The sequence below is a fragment of the Podarcis vaucheri genome (assembly GCF_965113315.1).
Source record: "Podarcis vaucheri genome assembly, chromosome: 10".
Taxonomy (NCBI): Eukaryota; Metazoa; Chordata; class Lepidosauria; order Squamata; family Lacertidae; genus Podarcis; species Podarcis vaucheri.
Genome location: NC_138748.1, coordinates 48,839,931 through 48,861,275, shown reverse-complemented (window position 1 = coordinate 48,861,275; position 21,345 = coordinate 48,839,931). Strand labels below are relative to the sequence as shown.

General features: G+C 41.8%; 2 protein-coding genes across 3 annotated transcripts in view; one reads left to right on the top strand and one right to left on the bottom strand.

Annotated features, from left to right (window-relative positions):
- TIMP3 (TIMP metallopeptidase inhibitor 3) overlaps nt 1–19,532 on the top strand; it is a 49,375-nt gene extending 29,843 nt beyond the window's left edge. The window contains exons 2-5 of the mRNA XM_082241230.1: nt 6,860–6,942; nt 11,271–11,382; nt 12,189–12,310; nt 14,352–19,532. Of these exons, the coding sequence (XP_082097356.1) occupies nt 6,860–6,942; nt 11,271–11,382; nt 12,189–12,310; nt 14,352–14,549 (515 nt within the window). The 3' untranslated portion in view covers nt 14,550–19,532. The remainder of the gene's footprint in view (nt 1–6,859; nt 6,943–11,270; nt 11,383–12,188; nt 12,311–14,351) is intronic.
- Nucleotides 1–21,345, bottom strand: part of SYN3 (synapsin III) — a 183,968-nt gene that overhangs the window by 111,098 nt on the left and 51,525 nt on the right. The window lies entirely within an intron of this gene.

Here is a 21,345-nt window from a genome sequence, read left to right as displayed (position 1 = left end):
CACCAATTTTGGGCAGGGATCAGTGAGAATGATTTCCTGCATGTACAGCTGAGTGTCCCAGAAAAAATAGGTTCACCTGTTTCCCACTGATGATTCCCATACTTATTGTTGGGCATTATGGGACTCTATCAGGGTGAGCCCGAATACACATGCACAGAATTGCCATCTGATGAACAAGGCTTATCAGAATGATCACTATAATGGATTTCTTCTTGCCAAAACAGTGCTTTAGCCACACAGATTCTTCAGAAATATGAGAACTTTTCAGTGGCTTTTCATGACCTCTGGTCATAGGTGCTTCTAAAAACAGAGCTTGCCCCAGATGTTTTGCTGGTTGAGGTGGAGCAACAACTGGTACCCATAATCTGCACTCACCCAAACCAAGGTGTGTAAAACCCAAGACCAGCCAAGTTATTTTGGCACCTGTGGCAGTAAATCCTAGAAGCCCCATTTCTGCCCTTTCCCTGGCAGTAAAATACAATGATAACAAATTAAATAACCACCAATTTGCTGTCCTTTCAGGACACCTGAAATCTGCTTCCTTACTGTGCCTAATGGCAGGGCCGGTGCTATCCAAAAATGTTGCTCAGTTGCAACCCTTTTCTTAGGTGAGCCTTTAAAAATGGTATGGTCTGAGCAGTTCAGTCCTATGTAGGTTTTTAAGGCTTCCACCTGTACCTTCCTCTGCAGAAGTTACATTATGTGCTTGGCAAGAACACAGCTGGCTTTGCCTCCTGCCAGTGCACACCATGCACAGGATCGAGCAGTTAGTGTTACTGACAGCTAAAGGCATTATCCATTCAACTTTGAACAAAAGAATCCCTGTCACTTGCAATAATACATCCACCTCCCCAGCTGTGCAAATGATACTAACCGTCACTGAACATCATTCTGCTTCTCTCATAAACTATTGAGGCTTGTTCTCCTGTCAGAATAGAATTCCCCTCTGCTCTTTCTGTACAGTCACAAGCTATGGAGGCAGCTCAACATGGTATTCCCTGCGGGCCATTTTTGTTATGTCTCTAATCTTACCCCCAAAAGCTGTTAGAAATCAGTAAATATGGAAAGATTGCAATCCACACTTGTTGGGTCATAAGAGAACGCCATTCCAGTTGCAAGACAGCTGCAACATAGCTTCCCTCTCACCTTCCTGCTCCCAAGTTGGGCTGATCAGCGTCCAATCTTTGATATACAAATATATCTGAAGATGTAATACTTCCTAGCACCACACCTAGGAGCAATCCACACTTAAGCTCCTTTAGTTTGCAAAACATCCCTGTACTGGTATTTTTCACAAATGCAATTATCATCCATGAGAAACAACTCTGTATCTCCCTTGTTTGCAAAACCATTCCATGCTGCACACCAATTTGAAGTGCAATAAAAAGTATGTGTGTCTTAAGTCATGTGCACTGTTACATCTTTATCACACAATATGGGAACTGGGTAGTACTTGAAAGTTCACCTTTTTTAAAAAGCAACAACAGCAACACCACCATGCACGCACACCTCCACAGTTGATCCAATTTAATGGAGAAAGTGATTTCTGGGTAGGTGGGGCATGGAAGTCTCAACACCCACAGCAAAGACCCTGTTACCCCAAGGGTCCTTTCTGTATGTATGTGGGAGAGGTCTCTCCAACCTGTTCTGGGAATGTACCCTTTTCTCCCCTGCTCCTCCCCTAAGTTAATGGAGAGACCACGCTAAATAAATGGGATTGTTTTTGTATATGAAATTGTTTTATGTATGATTTGAGGAATCAATGAAAGAAAGAAAGAAAGAAAGAAAGAAAGAAAGAAAGAAAGAAAGATATGAGAAGAAATAAAATCTCATTGGTTAGCCCCAAAATGTCGAACTCCAGGCACGCTGAGATTGAATGTCTGCCTGCCTTGAGCTCTGCACGTGTATTGGCAACAACCCAGCAGATGTTGGCTGCTAATGCAAAACCCACAGTAAAAGATCAGATGCAAGGCCTAAAGTATCACGATATTTATCTGCTGTTTTAAAATTGCAAGCAGAATTGCAAAGATATATACGTACTTTCTTTTTGGCACCCATGCTTTATAGCTCTGACTTGGAGAGTTGACCGAGACAGTCAACCTTTTTTGTGTGTGAATGTGTGCGGACTATTAATTTCCAACAAAAAACAAAACACTTCTTTTTTTTTAATATCTGCCCAAGCATATGGAAAATGTATATTTTCAATGTAAATAACTGCAACTATATTTTTCAGTGACAATCAGTTATTATTAAGAGTTGGCCTGTTGGGGTTGTTTTTGGACCAAAGCATAGCTGCCACACTTATCTTATCTGAGATTTATACGCCTATCCAATTTAATATTACATAAATAATTACAAATCATCCGTGAGACCTTGTCAGCTGCTCTGATCCCACAAAATGACTCGACCCGAAACCCCAAAGTACTCAGAAACATTCTTCACAGAATGTTTTCATAGGCACCACTTCAAAGTGGTTGTGGTTTAAAAAATATGCTGCTATTTTGGTGTCCACTTGTGTGGGATAAAATTTCCCATCAGTAATAGTAGGACTGTAATAGGACTCCAGAGGAAATGAGAGAGTTAAGAAGGGTGTTCAAGGTGTCTTTTTACTGGTTAGCATGCAGTATGTTGATGAAATAATATTTAGGAGCCTCTCTTTTTTTCTTGAGGTAACTGTGACTAACTGCAAATAAAGTCAGAAAACACAGAAGTTAATGCAAATTCAGAACCCAATGAGTTGTTAGAGCAGATCTTATATTTGATTCAGTATGCTCTTTCTTATTTATTTTTTACATTTATATCTCACCTTTCTTCCAAGGAGCTCAATGTAACATGCATATCCTCACAATAACTCTGAGAGCCTGTGACTAGCCCTCAGTTTTATGGCTGAGCAGGGATTTGAACCCTGCTCTCCCAGGTCTGAGCCCAAACCTCTAACCACTGCACCACCCCGGCTCTCTAATGGAAATTCTTTGAGGCTTTAGTGAACCACCATGCACGAGTAACAGACTACTGCTGGCTCACATGCTATGTGGATCTGTCTAAAGCATTTACTGCCTCGTGTTAGTTTTGCGATTTTACATAAATCTATACATTTGCATGCATTGATTGCTGTTGGATTTTACGTAAAAACTCAAAAAAGCCTTATTCAGACATCCTATCACACATTAAGTGGTCCTTGCCTAATGGCAGCCAGACATGCCCTTCAGAGGTCACAATTTCAGTGGTAGTGTAGAGACCTACACACTTGCAACTTGGATGAGTGTAGTCCTCCTCCAAGGAAATTCTGGCCACTTGCTTGTGTAGAGGTGGCCAACTTGTGCACATCTGCTCAATGGGCCCCTTCACATTGCCACCAAATTCATGGCCAGTGAGTGACTAGTGGGTGTTGCAGTGCTTGGGTTGTGGCTAACAGGTGAATTCTCATTACCTCCCCACATGTTAATGATGTGGGGCAGGGGGTTTGAAGAGGGCTTATGTAAATATATTTTGGAAATAAACTTCTGTATGTGAGCAAAGGATTTTTGAAATATCTCCTGATAGCAGGTGATGGGTTCTGCAAGAGAAACTGTGCCCGCAAGTGCACAACTATCTGCCAAAAACATATAGAGAGTTTATTTTTCGTGTCCTAAGTACTATGTGTAAATGCAAGGCAGTCATTTCGAAGTAACCACTTAGTTAAGAATAGCTCCTGTGACTTCTATGGAATTATTCTGGATTAAGTGGTTTGTGGATTAGAGCTCTGACCATTTACAACCTCCTCTTAAAATACCCTTTCGCTGTGGCCTTACAAATCAACAAATTGCATTTCTAGCAGGTGCAGCAGAGGCAATGAGCCTTGGTTCCTACCAGAGATCCCATGAGTGCCAGGCACTTAGTATTGAAATGCCAGGCAGTGGCACCTTCTTCCTTCATAGCATTCTATGCCACCTCTGTACCAGCTCAGCAGCACTAGTGGCTTCACTGTGGGATTTAGGAAGATTTATTTACTTGCTCAATTATGCCCTTGTGTCCCATTTTGGTACCCTTAAAAGACCAGTTCTGGCAACAGACTGATCAAAATCACGTTTAGACTTGCTTTCAGGGATGGATGAACATATTTTTTGGAGACTACACACTAGTATTTATGCAGTCACTTAAATGAAGAAGAAACAAAGGAAGAGCCCCATATTAATCAGTACTTATTTAACTTGCTTTAGCCTACCTGCACTGCTACATTCTTTAATTTATTTTAATTAGTGTGTCTGTGTTTGTGTGTTAGGTTTTTATGGAATTCAATAAGAAGTGAGACTTCTTAGCTCTACTGTAACCTAGAAGGGAAAATTTAGGCAGGCACAATTTCTCCCCCCCTCCTCTTCTTCTACAAACCCAAATAGCTGCACCTGCAAGAATCTTTTTTTTCTTTGCCACTTTTAAAGACAAAGAGCATGTTTGACATCTCGAACTGAGGCAAGACTAGTCTGCAAAATATGGGTGACATAGGGAAATACTGCTGTTCTTCATCTGTAAGAAAGCTGATCTCGGTGTCTCTGTCATTTTTGGCATGAGAATCCCTGGCACCTCTCTGAACACAAAGTCTAAGACTTGTGTAAATACCAGGATATGCCTTTTGAAATTCACACTCTCTGCACAAACATTATTGTCCCAAAGAGAAACTTTCCTAAAGCCCAGGTCACATTCTGAACCAACTTCCATTCTTTTCAGATCTGAGTAAAAGCAATAGAATTGCATAACATTGAAACACTATAGTTGTTTGTTCAACACTATAGTTCAACACTATAGTTGAACTAACTTAGTTGGTCTTTAAGGTGCTACTGTAAGGAATTTTTTTTATTTTGACTATGGCAGACCAACACAGCTACCTATCTGTAATTGAAACACTATGTTGGTTTTCATTTGTTTGTAGGACAGGGATGAGGGTAACCAGCAGTTGAATCTAGGATTGCCACAGAAATGGAATTGTGCTTGAAATGTGTGCTTCAATGGGATACAACTTGGGTGCTGGCAGAGCAGACCAATCTGTCAGAATCTGAAAACTTAATACAAAACTAGTCCTCCAAGCAGCACTATGGGTTGGTAACATCACCATGCTGGGACTCATCTATGCCCAAGCATGACACACAGACTCTAGCTATGGATTCATATTGGGCCATAGTTGATTTCCTAGATAATGCTGCAAACTCATTTCTTAGGTCAGGAAGAATAAAGACGACAGTAGCTGTTTCATAAGGCAGGTTATTTTGCTTCAAAGCTGTCATGAAATTAAATATAAAAGCTTGGCTTTTGTTTTAGGCTGTGTATATATTGCTTACAGTCACTTTGGCACTGAAAAATGAATTTGTGTCATGTTCAGAGGTATGTGGACTTTACAGAAGCCCTAGGCAATTGGGTGAATGTCTCCTTTAGTAAATAAACTTCACCATTATCCCTCTTTTTAAAGGAAAAGGTCAAAAGCCTGCATTTGAGCCAAAGCAAATTCTAATCATATTCCTTGCTTCCCTTGGGTAAATATTTATGAACAATTAAAATCTGGGTCAGTACAATTCACCCATGACTGATGGAATCTGAAGATAATATTCACAGGAAAGGAGAAATTGTAAAAGCATTTTGTTACCCTTTATTAAAGTTACAGAGAAGCAGTCTAATTTGGCCCCTATCCTGCCCTCACCCTTGCATATATATATTGTGGCTTTGGCTTATCTGTATTTGCAGAAGGAATTTGAAATTACAGAATGTGCATCCCTCTCTGAGAAATTCTACTAGTCTAGAAACTCTAAAACTCCTCAGATGTCCTGGCTTAGAAGGAACCTTTCAATCTGACTTTAGGTGAAATTAGGTGACAAATCTTAATTTATACAATTTGTTTGATAAAAGTCAACACAGTTATTTCAAAGTAGCAGGCCTTAGTGGGTCATCTTCCTGTTTTTGTACAGAAATAAATTCTCTCCCTTCTCCAGCAGTAAATGGTTTCCTATCCCATCTCATCAGCAGAGTCAAGTCTGCCTCTCACTGGTCTGTGAACGAAACTTGTTAAAGGTGCTTGGCAGACGAGACCTGTTGAGGGAAGGGATCAAGAAAACATGCTGATTCAAGACATCTATGGTATTAGCATATCCATTTACTGGGAGTATGGCTCTCTAGCACTACCAATGGAACAGTATAGCCACATAGTAGAGGGGAAAACTTCTGCTAGGAATTTTCTCTATTTCAAGTGTAAGCTAAGTAATCGTAAAAACCACACCCTGGAAACTTGGCTGTTAATGATAATTTTCAAATTTCCTTTGATATCTGACATGTATGTAGCAAAAGTGCAATTATGCCCCTGGACACACACACACACACACACAGAGAGAGAGAGAGAGAGAGAGAGAGAGAGAGAGAGAGAGAGAGAGAGATTGAATCTTCCCAGCCCTGTAGTTTATGTTATTCATTAAACAGTTTTGGTTGGTTGTTTCTAAGAACATTTATAAATCACAAACTTGTAAGGAAATATCATGGCAGTGTTCTGTAAATCTTTTAAACACTGTAAGATTATAAAATAATATAATACAGAACAAAAGACCAACACTGAATTAAATTAATTACATAAAAATACTTGGTGAAACAAAAATGTTTCCAGAAGCTGATGAAATATTAAATTGTAGGGGCCTGTACGATTTCAATAGGAACAGTGTTCCAAAATACTGGTGCCACTATGCTAAAAGTCTACGTTTGCATAGAAATTAAATAAATATGAGACAACTCTGGGACAGTTGATACGTTTTGTTGATACATACTGTCTTCAGTGCTGAACCAGAGGCCAGAGATGCTATTGACCTGGTGCCAGCGTTGTTCATAAACCCTTCTCTTTTCATTACAGTCATCCGAGCCAAGGTAGTGGGCAAGAAGCTTATGAAGGATGGACCTTTTGGGACCATGCAATATACTGTCAAACAAATGAAGGTACGTACACAATCATACTGGATTGAGACAGTAAAACATTTCAAATTGTGGTAGAAATGCCATTATCTGAGAATAGATCTCATGAAACTCCATGATATGCTAACTATGGATGAATGGATTGGTCTAGTTTTGAACCAGTTTCATAAATGTGAACTCATAAATTTGTTAGCATCAATTTGCTAATTTTTTTTATAGAACATGCAGATTTTCCCAGTACTTTTTAATGTGTTGCTTCTCAAAATGCATATTTTTCTACTTATTTTACCCTATTAGCACTGGAATAAAATCTTCCTTTGGTGTGAATGGGAGCTCTTTTTCCAGTGCAAATAGCTTGTGTGGCCGGGGGTGGGTGGATCTGGCTTGGGGCTTCAGTGGGATAGCAAAGGGTTAAAGCCTACCTACCCTGTGGGTCCTGGTGCAAATAGTCCCACTAACCATGAACACATACCTGCTATTGTTAATTGTGGGAATAGTGTCTCACAATAGTTTGGCCCACAGCCTCTGAAAACACTCAAAACACATGCATGTGCGACAGTCCTTAGAAATAACTTCCCATTCTACTCCAGGTGTTACAGAACAGAATATTATTTGCCTTCTGGGCTTTCTCTCAGTTGTGGGTTGCTGCTCCCTATGCAGGAGGGGTAGTTGTCACTCTGACAACCTAGTTTAGAGACAATTTCACTCTGCAGCCAGGGCATACCATGAAAACAGTTCATGCATGCCACCTTTTTATGTAGGAAACCAGTTGTGTGATCAAGCCAATATTTATTTAGACTATTTATAGCCTGTTACTCATTCTTCACCCAGTCTCAGAACAAGAAACATCATTAAATTACAAGAAAACAATATTTCATTTCAATACAACTTAATGTAAAAAACCAACAGTATGCTATGTAAACAAACAAACAAACAAACAAACAAACAAACTGCATCAGCCAAGTGAGGGACACAACTTTATCAAATGCCTGGTGACCCTTTGTCAAAATGCCATCAGTGTTGGTGCTTGATTGTTCCTGAGAGGTGAGGACATTCCAGAGTTGGGGAGTCACTACTGTTGAGGCGGTGGTGAGTATTATTGTTATCCCATTTATATCCCACCTTCCTCTAAGGAGCTCAAGGTTGCCCCCCCCATTTTATCCTCACATCAACTCTGTGAAGTAGGTGAGGCTGAGACTGGTCCAAGGTCACCCAGTGAGTTTCAAGGCTGAGGCAGGAGCTGAACCTTGGTTTCCCACATCCTGTTCTGACTGAGAGCAGCACCAGCCCATTTAAACGCCCTGGGAGCGGACCAGAGAGAAAACTTCAGCAGCCAGGTCTACTCCCTGGCCCCACTCCCCAAGTGGCCATGGATTAGTGCAAATTCAAATCTGGGTCTTGGGGGAACCCAGAGAGCACCACAGCAAACAAGGAAAGGGACCAATGTCCGAAACAAACATTGCATGGGTCGGGGGGGGGGGGAGGAAGGAGCTGCTGTGCTGCTGGGTTGCAAGTGCCGTCTACCCTTGGACTGGGTAAGCGGCTATTGCAGCTCAAGGGCTTTTTTTACTCATTTCAAGATATTTGTTTGAAATGGAGGTGCATCTTGACACAGCCACCTGACTTGCCCCCCCCCCCCCACATGTTACTTTGCCACAAGAAATATCAGTTCAAGATCTTGAACTCCAAATCTCCTGCTTTCTTAGCTGACAGTGCCAATAAATGCCCACATCCCCCAGAGTGAGCTTAAGCAAGGCAGTGACATATCTGATAATTATATAGGGGCAACTAATTCTTGGACCCTTTGAGCCTGGTTAGATTTTGCCTGCTGACTGTGGAGGGGGCAGAAATAACAGCGGCCTCATTGCCTTCACTTGTGCTCTCTCCTGAACTTTCTAGCCATGAGCAGCTTTTCCTTAAACCTGTTGCTCTGGACATTCCTTTGCCAACTGACCTCTTGTTATGTAATGTTAAAAATCTGCTCTGGTTTGTTTTTCTTGGCTGCAACATCTCAGTCATAAGACTGGTTAAAATATCTTTAGAAGAGGGAGAAAAAAGGAACAAACAGAGACTCTGGCAGTACTTGCAGAAATCTGAAACATATTAGACAAAGCAATGGTTTAGAAAAACAACCACTTGCCTGCTTCCTAATAACAGTAATTCTCTTTATAAGGCATCATCCAGCTAAGTATAAAAGCTGCGCAGCACCAAAGCCATCGCAAACTATACTTGCTGCCAAAACCAACCTCGACACACCTCCTTTCCTGGAGTGGAATTTTTGCTTGAAATCTCAGTTTCCCTTACTTTATTTAAAGCTGTGTAGCTCCACTGGTCTTTCTTTCTTAAAAAATCAAATCGCTTGTGGGTATTGTGTTTATGGCAGTGGTTGATAACAGCTAGAGTCTGCATTTCTCTGAGTAGAGGCAAATGACATCAATAACTTTTGTACAGGCTACATAGGAGCAAGCTAGAGGTTTTGGCAGCCCAACCCATGTGTTAAAACGTAGGCTGTGCTGAATTCCTATAAAGCAGGGATTGATCTGGTAATATAAAGCACCACAAGGTGTAAGCAGATTGGATCCACAGGGTTTGGACACATCCCTGTGCCAAATCTAAAATCTGCCAGGTGAATCCAGTGATGAAACTGTGAAATAGAGGGAGGATGTTGTGAGAATGAGACATTTTGCAACTGTCTGGCTACAGGACACAATGACTTATACTCACCCAAACATAGAGATTTGCTGATAAATATAGGAGACTGGGCTATGCTTGACTTCAACCTACTTAGCCTTACTGAGCAAATAGAAAATATGAAAGCAGTGGCATAGTTGCTTTAACAAATTTAGCTGTTAGACTCTACATAAGTGTAGATTCCAATTTGGGCCTGACAGATTTCATGGTGAGCTTTATCCTACATAAATTTATCTAAACCTCTTGTAAAGCTGTCCCAGTTGGTGGACCTCATTACATTACAATGTATTCCATGGTTTAACTATATGTTGAAACTGTACAATTGCAGTAAACTGTACAGTTGCATGAGTAAACCTTTTGAGTTTGTGTTATGAAATATTATTTTCTTTCCCAACTGCATACTAAAGAGAACTAAAGAGAATATTTCTGATATGGCTTCAGTCCATGATGTTTTGTTATTGCTTGGGAATATAAAGGCAGCGTGTTCTGGGAATTGTCCAAAAGTACTCTAGCTGACCGTGCAACAAAGGAGGTCAGCATTACTACTGACACTGTTGGCGTCTCTACTCAATTTGAAAGGCACACAGCACATGCAGCTGCCAATATCTTCACTCCAGCCCATTCTAAGGCAGAGGATAGGAAAGTTTTTATAGCTGTAAGGGAAAGCAGTTAGTATTTAAACCATGAATTAAAACTCATGAAGTGGCAGCAACCATTCTGTCTCGTGACATCCGTCTTAAGGCCACTGTAAAATGAGATGGACCACATGATTTGTACGTAGATTTTTCCTGCACAGTCTCACCTAATCCCCAGGAATGGAGGATTGCTTAATGGAATGCTGAGTCAGTGGGAACTAGTGCTGTTCTAGTAGGCGCTACCAGGCAATGCTCATTAATACTTTGTTCTCTAACATTCATTTCCTAAAATACAGGACTGTGGAGACAGAAAGATTCTAAGAGTAGTAATGTTGCCTTCTTGACAAAATCAACAGTCTGTTCAGAATTACTCCTGTGTTGGAGTGGGTGCAGGTTACGAAAGATCCCACAGGATTCTGCCCTGAACTAATAAAAGCTGCAGGATATTCTGTGTGTTTTTAAGAACAAAAAAACAATGATTAGAGCTTTCTTTTCAGGAGACTTTCCTTGTTTCCACAGGCTGCCCTTGTTCATTGTACAAGGTAGCAAAACATGCCCATCCATCTCTGAAAAGGAGTTTCAGCATGCCTTACATTACTATCCCAAACCAGAACCAGTTATCGGTAACTATCATAAGCGCTCCCTTCCCAGCAACTTTGGGAGCTGTAGTTCTGTGAGAGGCACAAACATCTGGAAACATGAGGGGCATACATTATAATATAGTTTTTAACTCCTGGAGCTGAGGAAGTCATTCAGTAATGGAAACGGGATATTACTGTGCTCTAATATTAGTGGTCCATTGAGTACACACACTTATGCTTGATGCTGTACAAACCCACCATCTGCCAAATTTCCTGGGGCCACCATGCTAGAAAATGTACTGCAACATATTAAAATGAAGTACAGGGTTGCCATCCTGGAGTTAGCAGTTTGAATACTCAGAGCTAAGAAATTCCAAGCTCGGTTATTTTTTGGTTGCATGATATTTTGTTAAAAATTCTCTCTCTCTCTCTCTCCTTTTTAAAGATGTACAGGGGTTTTGACAAGATGCCACATGTTCAATATATCTACACAGAGGCCTCTGAAAGCCTTTGCGGGGTCAAGCTGGAGGTCAACAAGTACCAGTATTTGATTACAGGTAAAGAAATAGCAGAGTTGTCTGTCACAGCTCGCTTGCAGGCTGTATTTGTTTCAACTGTATTTTTAGAGGAGTTGCATCTTAGTGCTAGTGGATGTGGATTACAAGTATTTAACCTGCAGGTCTCAAAAACTAAAGTTTTGATTTAACTCTGCTTCCAAAATTATCTGTGCCAATCAGGTGTCGTCTGACTGGAACAGGTGCAGGAGAAGTGGCTGTTAGTTTTACATTGTAGAAGACAGTATCTTATCAATGAAAATTCACACAAATTTGGGAATTATCAACATTTCAAAATTCAAAGTCAATTTTATTCTGAACATTTTCCAGTTGAACTTTGAGAGCAGTTTTTTTTTTTTTAAAGGATTTTCAATCTTGGTGAATACCAAATTCAGGTCTTTAACTAACTGGTATTCTTTTCTTAATCTACCATCATTCAGAATTGGAAATATTGGGCAATATTTAGACTGGACACATGTGAAATTGAATTTTTCGCAGTCATATTCAGATTAGCATAATTGCCTAGGGAATTCCTCCCACCCACCTCATCTTCTTAGTGCTAATTATATAGGTGTTGAAGACACAAGCCCTGCATGAAAATAAGCAGGCATGACATAGTAGGATACAGTTCCTTACTATATTTCAAAAGGTAGCCATGCTGTTGCTAATTACTTGCATGTGGGAGGGACTTTTGTAGCTGGTATCAACTTCCAAACTGCAGAAATACTGGCACTACAGATATTTTCCACATCTGGGGATTTAACAAATTATTTACACTTGAATGGCTCATTTGCAGTTTTATTTTCTAGGCCGAGTTTATGATGGAAAGGTTTACACAGGACTGTGTAACCTGAATGAGAAGTGGGATCGACTGACTCTCTCCCAGCGCAAAGGACTCAACCATCGTTACCACCTTGGTTGTGGCTGCAAGGTGTGTGCTGTCTACGGTGACCACTCCTTGAGTTGTCAACAACTTCATATATTGGGGATGGACTGGGAAGGGAGAGGCAATAGAAGGGGAACTTTGGAATTTTATTCTCTGTGAAAATCTGGGAAGAAAAGAGCAAAATGAAAGCTCTGCAAAGGCTAGGAGCTCAGTCACATGGCATGCATCTCCCGCAGGCTTAAGCAGGAGTAAGGAACCAAAGGGCCAGATTCCCTTCTGGGCAATCTTCTGGGGGCCACATACCAGTAATAGGTGGAACCAGCAGCAAAACTGAGTGGTGCAACAAATGTAAATTTTATATTATCAGCAGACTAGTTTCTACATACACATTTCATGGTATCTTCAATCTCGGCAAGCAAGCAAGAGGTATTACAAGAGTCCATGGACACATTCCAGCCACACAGAAATGTTCAAGGACGGTGCACAGCAGGGACAGTAAGGGATGTGGCTGAGGATAGGATGTTGTCTGGGAAGAGTCCTGAGGGCCCAGTAGAAAGTCCTGAGGGCTGCATTTGGCTCCCTGAGGTTCCCCGCCAGGGATGGGGGCTTAGGGTAGTTCCATTAATCAAGGCACAGGTCAAGTTAAAGAATATGATTTTTGGACCGGCTCATTACAAAAATACTAGAAATATACTTTTCAGCTTTACAATTCGGTTGAATTTCCCTGTAACCCATGATCTGAACTCAGAGGTTTCCATATTGACATGCTACAAAACAAACTAACATAGGCACAGGACTTAAGTTAAGGTAAAGGGACCTCTGACCATTAGGTCCAGTTGTGGCCGACTCTGGGGTTGCGGCACTCATCTCGCTTTATTGGCTGAGGGAGCCGGTATACAGCTTCTGGGTCATGTGGCCAGCATGACTAAGCTGCTTCTGGCGAACCAGAGCAGCGCACGGAAATGCCGTTTACCTTCCCGCTGGAGTGGTACCTATTTATCTACTTGCATTTGATGTGCTTTCAAACTGCTAGGTTGGCAGGAGCAGGGACTGAACTGAGCAATGGGAGCTCACCCCATCGCGGGGATTTGAACCGCGACCTTCTGATCGGCAAGTCCTAGGCTCTGTGGTTTAACCCACAGCGCCACCCGCATTCCCAGGCATAGGACTTACCAGGCAGTAAATCAAATCAAACTCAAATGGGGTTTAATTCTGAGCGGGCAAGTATAGCAACGCAACGTTAAGAGAAAAAGCCGCTGTCAGAGCTGCCCTAGGTCCCAGCTCACAAAGGACCAACGCCACTTCGTTGTTATATACAAGAGTCTTTATTGAAGTTCAGTTTGTCTTTCACATCAGCAGCGTGCAGCTCTACGTCTGAAACTCTAGACCGCTGAAGCTCCGTCTGAGTCTCCTCCCCCCATACCCCAGTTTAAGACTCTAGCCTTGCTCCACCTCTTCCTCTGCTCTTTCCTCCTCTGGGCCCGCCTGTCCGCTGGGGTCTCGCCCTTCCTAGACTCTTCTGACGCTGAGTCCCCTGAGTCTTCCCCCTGCCTCCGGCGGGCTTTAGGACCTGGTTCCCGATCGGGGCTTTCTGCTGTCCCGCGCGCCTGTACATTTGAACTTGGCGCGCGCGCCCAGCCGGCAACCTTCCTCCTGACCGTTCCACTGCTCCTGTCACTGCTTCCCCCACTCCCCAGTGGAGGTGTGGTCAGTCTCGACTCCTCTTCTCTCCCTGCTGGGGGAGATGCTGGCTCTGATACCTGGGACTCCTCCCCCCCCCCACTATGCTCTGGTGGGGAAGCTGGCCCTGATCTCCAGCTGCTGCTTTGGGAGTCCCCGCTGGCCCCCCTTGCCCTGACCATCGGCGCCTCCTTCTGGGAATCTTCTGATTCGCTGGAGGAGCTCATGGAATCTCTCGGGTCACTGCTATACCCCCCTACGCTGACCTCCGATTCTTCCCCTTCGCTCTCCATTCCCTCTCTCCCCTGTGCCTCTGTTCCTGAGGCCCTGACATCCGCGAAGCGCCTGACTCTTCTTAAACCATTTTAGCTAACCCCCATCACTTGTTTTCTTTTTGAACCTACAGATTAAGCCCTGCTACTATCTCCCGTGCTTTGTGACCTCCAAGAATGAGTGCCTGTGGACAGACATGCTTTCCAGCTTCGGCCAACCAGGGTACCAGTCAAAGCATTATGCCTGCATCAAGCAGAAGGAGGGCTACTGCAGCTGGTACAGAGGATGGGCACCTCCTGATAAAACAACCATCAATGCCACAGACCCCTGAACACCCCCTTTTCTTTGTTCCTTCCCTCCCATGCGGCTGAGCATTCTTTGGACACTAACTCATATCAGATCATGATGACAACCATGATATTAGTGCCTGTTTCTTGCGAATTTTAGCACTTCGAACTTTGGTGTTTGTTTGTTTTTTAAATCTATGCTGTCTTAACTGATTATCTTTTTTGTTTTTTGTTTTAAATCACTTAAAAACAACAACACAATCGCTATCACCCATTTTTGGTCAGAAGAGATTTATCTGGGAACTTCTGTTTGCACACCAGATAAATAAGGGAGCTTTGGCTCTCAGTTATGTATCACTCTATATAGCAATATAATCTATATTTTTGTAGGAAAACAAAAATCTCAAAAATTTCCCAGATGGGTATTGTATCACAATTCCAGCCCCCTCCCCAAGCTGCTTCTTCACTTACACATTCAATCCTCAGACCATGTAGACACTCTTTTTTAAAAAAAAATATGCAACCAGTTAGGATTAACAATGTGAGCAAATTTAAGCCACACACCGAATGGATGAAAAGAAAGTGATGATGTTTGAACTGGATAGAGCACTGGGGGGATTCAGCTGTCATGTGCATTAAAAGCACTACATCAAAATGCCTGTCTCATTTGAAATGTGAATGTAAAAGCTCCATTGTAGTTCTGGGTTGTGCAAGAGCATAAATAACAGCTTTTAAAAATAAACACCAATTAATGGGAGTGAATCCCTCTCCTAAGTACGGAGCAAACAAGTTCAGAACCAAATCAACACCAGGCATTTTGGGGTTTTTAGCCAGGCTTCCAAGAGGCCTTTTCAACATAAACCCCTAATACATGCAAACGTATCAATACAAAATAAAATAAATAAATACACTTAAACAAAGATACTTGGAAAGAGAGGCAAAGGGAAGTCTGGAGGAAAGGAAAAAAAAAAGTAATCTAATTAAGGCTATTGGCATTAAGAAATTAGATGCCAAAACACTGTTTTGTTGAATGGAAATGTATATAGATATGATGATATAAGCTATTTTTGACAGGACATGGAATTGTTTCATGCTATAAGCAATGACAAGTTTGAATCTTCACATTCCAAGTCACTGGATACTATTTTATTTTTTTGTTTAAAACTAAAGAGGTTGCCTTTCCGGTGTTTCTGCAGTAGTGACAATAATGGGTGTTTATTCCCCATGCTATGTGCTTCCCTCCTCTCCTTTTAGCTGCAATAAGGGCCAATGCACACAGTTATTCGAAGACTGAAAAGTCACTATGTTTCCTCCTCTTCACCAGTCATTATCAAAGCAGTCTTGGGAATGTGCCCTGGTTAATCAAAGTGAAAAACAATTCTGTTTCTAGGACTTTTCATTGTGTGGCGATTATACTACACAGGAGCCTTTTCACACTACCATATTGCCATATGAATACTATGCGGAGAAACACTCCTTGGTCATTCTTTTTCCTCCTCTGAAATGATCTGCATCAGTCTGCATAGTAGCCAGAAAAATACGCTGGATGGGTATATAACACACCCATCTGTGCTACCAGAGAAATACTTAGGAAGTACAGAATTCCCTAAGGCTCTAGAAATCACCTTCTAGCAATGCAATCCTATGCATGTCTTCACAGAAGTATGTCCCTTTGAATTCAGTGGGACTTATTCCTAGGTAAGTATGTATAGGATTGTAGCCTAAAGGAACATTTTAGTGATGTATTACCTTGCTGGCTGTGATTAAGCAGAGCTATGCTTGTGGGCTCAGTAAACCTTCTGGCAATAGGGATGAAGGAGGAGGTTGTCCCACCTTCACTGTGGACTTGGTAATTTGTTTGTTCTTATTATGAAAAAGTATAATATAAAAACATTGTAATAAAAGTACTTTACATTATAATGTTGTCAAGAAGCAGGGTTACTGATGGGATGGGCAACTATATACTTTGCGGAGGCTGTGGAATGGGGTGAAATATTGACAATGAACACAAGTTTTCTTTACAGTACTTTTTAAAAGTTGGTTTTTGTGTGTGTCTTAATTTGCTATCTGTCTTCAATTCATTCCAGTGTAGAAAACAGAGCTGTCATAAGCTGGAAAGCGATCAACTTAAGCATGTGCCTAGCTACCTTCTTAGAGGCAGGGAGAGCTTCATGTGTGCATTGGAGCTCCCACAACCACGCTGAGTCATGACCTGGAGTTCAGGGCTATGATCCTGAAATAAATAATCCCTGTACTGTACACAGAAAACCAGCATATCCCAGAGAAATCTAAGCTAGTTCCCTTTTTGCTGATGTCTTATTTTTCTGTAGGAAGTTATTTTAACACAAGAGAGCATTCAGTCATGCAATCCGTAGTCTGTAGACTGAAGTGGTTTTATCACGTGGTCTGCTGGTTGTGCAGATTGGTCCTAATCTCAAGACTGCACCTATGTTCTTGCTTGCTACACTAGGCCAGTAGCAAAGTTCATCCAGTGTTCCCTCTAGCAGCAGAGTTGGACCCTGAGGCAGTGCTGGATTTAGGGCGGTGCTGGTAGTTCCCCTACATAGGGTGCTGAGCTGCGGGGGCGCAAAATTGAGAAGATCCATTTAAGGGTGCTAAATTTTGGGCTCACACAGGGTGCCATATTATGAAAGATCACCAAAGTCCACCCCTGCCTGGACCTGGGGTTTTTGTACAACGAGCCGGCATCCATAGCAAGAAGTGAGAAAGAGCAAGTTTTGCCAATTGTAAGATAGGACTCAGTGTGCCTGATTTCATACTGGTTTCCAGGGAGGAAATATCGACCCTTTAGGGCACTTATTTTAAAGCCATCATTGTGATGGAATTGCTGACACTTTCACAGAGCTATTGGCAGCAGAAGCATTCTTGAACTTCTGAAGAGCTACACTGGCAAAAACTGCAGCACTAACACTACTTCTAATCCAGCCAAAATCAATGGCATTGTTCTAAAGGCATATCCATTTTAGTATTGAACCACAGGGGTGGAACCCTCTCCATACTTTGGAAATTAAAAGCTGCATAGTGGGCACTGATAATACAGCTTTTCTTTAATGTCATACAGAGGATTGTATGGGCACAAAATAGTGCGCTTCACTACAATATATGAAGACATATGAGAAGCGTTTTAATGTTTTGAACTTGTCAAAACCTCTGCGCAGATTCGCTGTCCCACATAAGGTTTGAGGACAGTAGCTCATTCATAGCCAGTAGGATGCACTCTCCAGACCTGTCTACGTACCTATAAATCAGATCTTGAAAAATTGCCAAGGCCACATAAAATCATATTGAGACTTGAGTTAATCCTCTCTTCACCAAGCCTTCACCCTTCTGAAATGGAAGTTAACAAGTCTAGCAGGCCAAATTCAGTGAAGCCAGTGTTATGACTGATGTGGGCAGGGAGAGTATTTCAGTGTTTCTAGCAGTGGTTGTTATTTATCAGCTTGCTGGAGATAAGGTGGCCTAAGTTCAGTTTGTGTCGTTTCTGAGATAAACCTAACATGAATTCAGATCTTGAAAGGCAAGAAGGGGAAGCAGCTTCCTGTTGACTGGGTTGTTAAAAAATGTGATCTGTATTTCCACTGAATGGCAGCTCCGCATTTGTATTATTTTCACTGACTGTAGAATTTTAAGATCTTAGCTGAGACTTTACAGCTCTGCTATCAAGCTATTGTAGAAATCTCTTTAATTGCCAAGAAGGTATGTGTCTTTATACAGGCTATAATATATGTGTGTGCTTTGTAGGAAAACAAACAAAAAAACAAACAGGCCACCCATAGGGGGGGAAGTAAGTTCTTTTTGTATACAGATTTCCATTGTACATTACAGAAAGTAAAGAGTTGTTGGAGGGCATGCAACACAACTAAGAAGGCAAGGGCAGAAGAGAACAACCTTTCACCACGCTGATAATCAAGCCATCAAAGAGGGTTGTTTGGGGTTTTGTTTTGTTTTAATAAGGAGTCAAATGGAGGGTAAAGATTGAGGGGGAAGAACCCAGCAAAAAATACATTTCTTTTGGGAGATCTCCACATTTTTTAGTGTTACTAATAATCAGTAGTGGATACTGGGGTGGGGTAGTAGCTGCTGCTTACTGGGAGGGAGGGTGGGGGGCAAGGGGGGAAAAGCTTGGTGCTGTGCAAATGCACTGGCAGGAGCGCCATATTTGCTGCATCTGAACAGCATCAAACTCTCTTGCTACCTTGACCTTCCCACCCTTCATCCCAGTAAGCAGTAATGACTCTGCTGCCAGGAAGTCAGGTAAGCACCACTGCCCCATCCTACTGTCTGCTACTGCTAACAATTTTTTATAAAACAAAATTGCAAACTGCTTTATAATCTTTGCTTCATTCCCTTGCACAACAACCCTTGCCATCATTCCCATTTTACAGGTGGCCAGGACAAGAGCGGGACTTGAAACAGGTAACCCTGACCCAAGTGCAACTCTCTATCCACCACACTGGCTTCTCAGCATTATAGCTATTAAGCTGAGCTTTGCACTTGGTGCATGGGCCTGAGCCATACCTGTTGAAGTCAACTGGCACCTTTCCATTGATTCCAGAGGTTTTGAGATGTAGGTCTGTGCAAGCCAAATGAAGAACCCTTATTCATTTCAAAGAAAGCTTAATCCTATGCCTTTCCAAATAAAGGAACCCCACTGAGTTCAATGGAACTTACTCCCAGGCAAGTATGCACAGGATTGTAGCCTTCTGCAGTCTTAGTATGTCCCATCAAACCTAGTGGGGCTCTCTTGTGAACAAACAGGCACTAGGTTGGGCTGTAAATCTGCATTCTTTTCTCTTCTCCATTACTATCAGTCTGGGAGAAAACATCTCCCCAGAAGGAATGTAATTTTTGCTTAGTTTTGTAGCACTGTTTACAGTTTTCCTCCTTGTTTTTGTTATTTATAAATTTTATATTCAATGAATGTATATTGTCTTTTAAGGTAATAATGTTCACTTTTTATAGTGTCCTTTTATTCTAAAACAATAAAGTGTTTTATTTCTATCACAGACATTTTCCCTTCTTTAATTTGGTTGACAGTTTTGAGCTATCTGACTGGCTATTGCTGGTTAGTGGCAGAAAGCTGATGACTCATGTTTTTCAGACACTTAGGGTATGCTCATATTATCACTTACTCCGCAACCATAGTGATCCTTTACAAATGCTTCTGTTTGATGTGCTTTTTCTCAAACCGGCTTCAATCCGACTAGAAAACTTAAGCCACATTCACTTCATGCTTAAGAATAGTGTGTGCATTTAAGACAGCCATCGTGCCTTTGCAGATAAGTGTGCATACACAGAATACAGCTTCATAAATAGGAGTTCTGGGGTGTGGGTGGGTGTTGCAGGGGGCAGAGAAACCAAAAAGGTAATGTATATTGGATGAAGACATCCCTGCCCCCATTCTGATGTGAACTACACTATACAAATGTGGCTTGAAACCCAGTGCGGAAAAACAACCTTGCTGCATTTTAAGCCACTAATGTGAATGTCAGGACTGGTCGTTGTCCTCTTCAGATCACACACATACGCTTCTTGTTCTTTTATAACTTTTTATTGCGTATTAACAAAACAATCTTATAAATGGTTCTTAACTATTATTCCTCAGAGTCACTTCTTTCAGATACCTTCTGAGCTCTGCTTCTCCGTGACCAGCCACTCTCAAAATGGTGAAGGCGCCTTTCCCTTCGCTTTCCCGCTCTTTTTCTAACCTCCTGGCTAGAGCTGGCTTGTATCTCCCCTCCTCCGAATCTGAGCTAGAACTTAACCCTTGCCTTTCCTGTGAACAGCCAGTCCCTCCCTGTTGTTCCTCTTGCTCTCTTCTATTAGATTCACTGCTCTCCTCCCTCCCTTGGGGAATGCTTTCTCCCTCTGAGAAACTGGAAATTTCTAACTCTTCCCTGACAGTGAACATGCCCTTAAGCTCCACAGCTTTCAATTGGTCTTATTCCCAATTCCTTAGAATTCCCACTCTGACTTCTGCGTCATCCCTGGGAATTCTTATTTCCTCTTTCTCTGTGCCAAAGCTGGGAACAAAATCTAGCGTGTGTCGGTCACATAGCTTTCTCATAATTATTATGCATGAAAATTGATTTTTATTTTTTATTTGGAGAAGAAGATAATGATCATATGGGGATCACTGGCCATGTGCAAATGCAAGCAAGATTTGCATTCATTTACATTAGTTCAAGTTCATTTTGCTACTTTCAAAACTGTATCCAGTAGTCAAAACAATATATGGTGTGTCATTTGTGAGGTTCTGCTTTATCCATCTTGAACTGCGAACAGAGTTCAGAAGATTAACAAGTGCAGAACAAAGCTCTAGTTACATGATAAGCTGAAATTCTATACCAAGTCAGACAATCGGTCCATCCAGCTCAGAATCCACACTGACTGGTAGCAACTCAGTCTATCTCAGCCCTACCCAATGATGCAAGGGAATAGAATGGGAATCCTTCACAGAGAGCAGCTGGACTAATCTAGTACAGTGTCCTCTCCTGCAGCAGGGATCCAAGGGAGGTTATGGCACTCAAACTTTGAATAGTAGCATCCTCACTTCTTCTCTTGCAAGAGGGTTCCCCCCTCTGCTCTCCTTACACCTCATAAATTATCAGCAACTCTTGATGCCTCAGCCCTGGCTGCTTTTAATTCTACAAACACAGATGTTTTAGGCCCATACACAGTATTATAATTAAACAACCACTTAGAGGTTTTATTTACACTTAAACATTATACAGCATTTGTTACATTACTAGAAACAAGCTGGTTCAAACTGGGGTTTTTGAATGTTACTGCCCTGAGGCTCTGTACAACAAAAGAAAA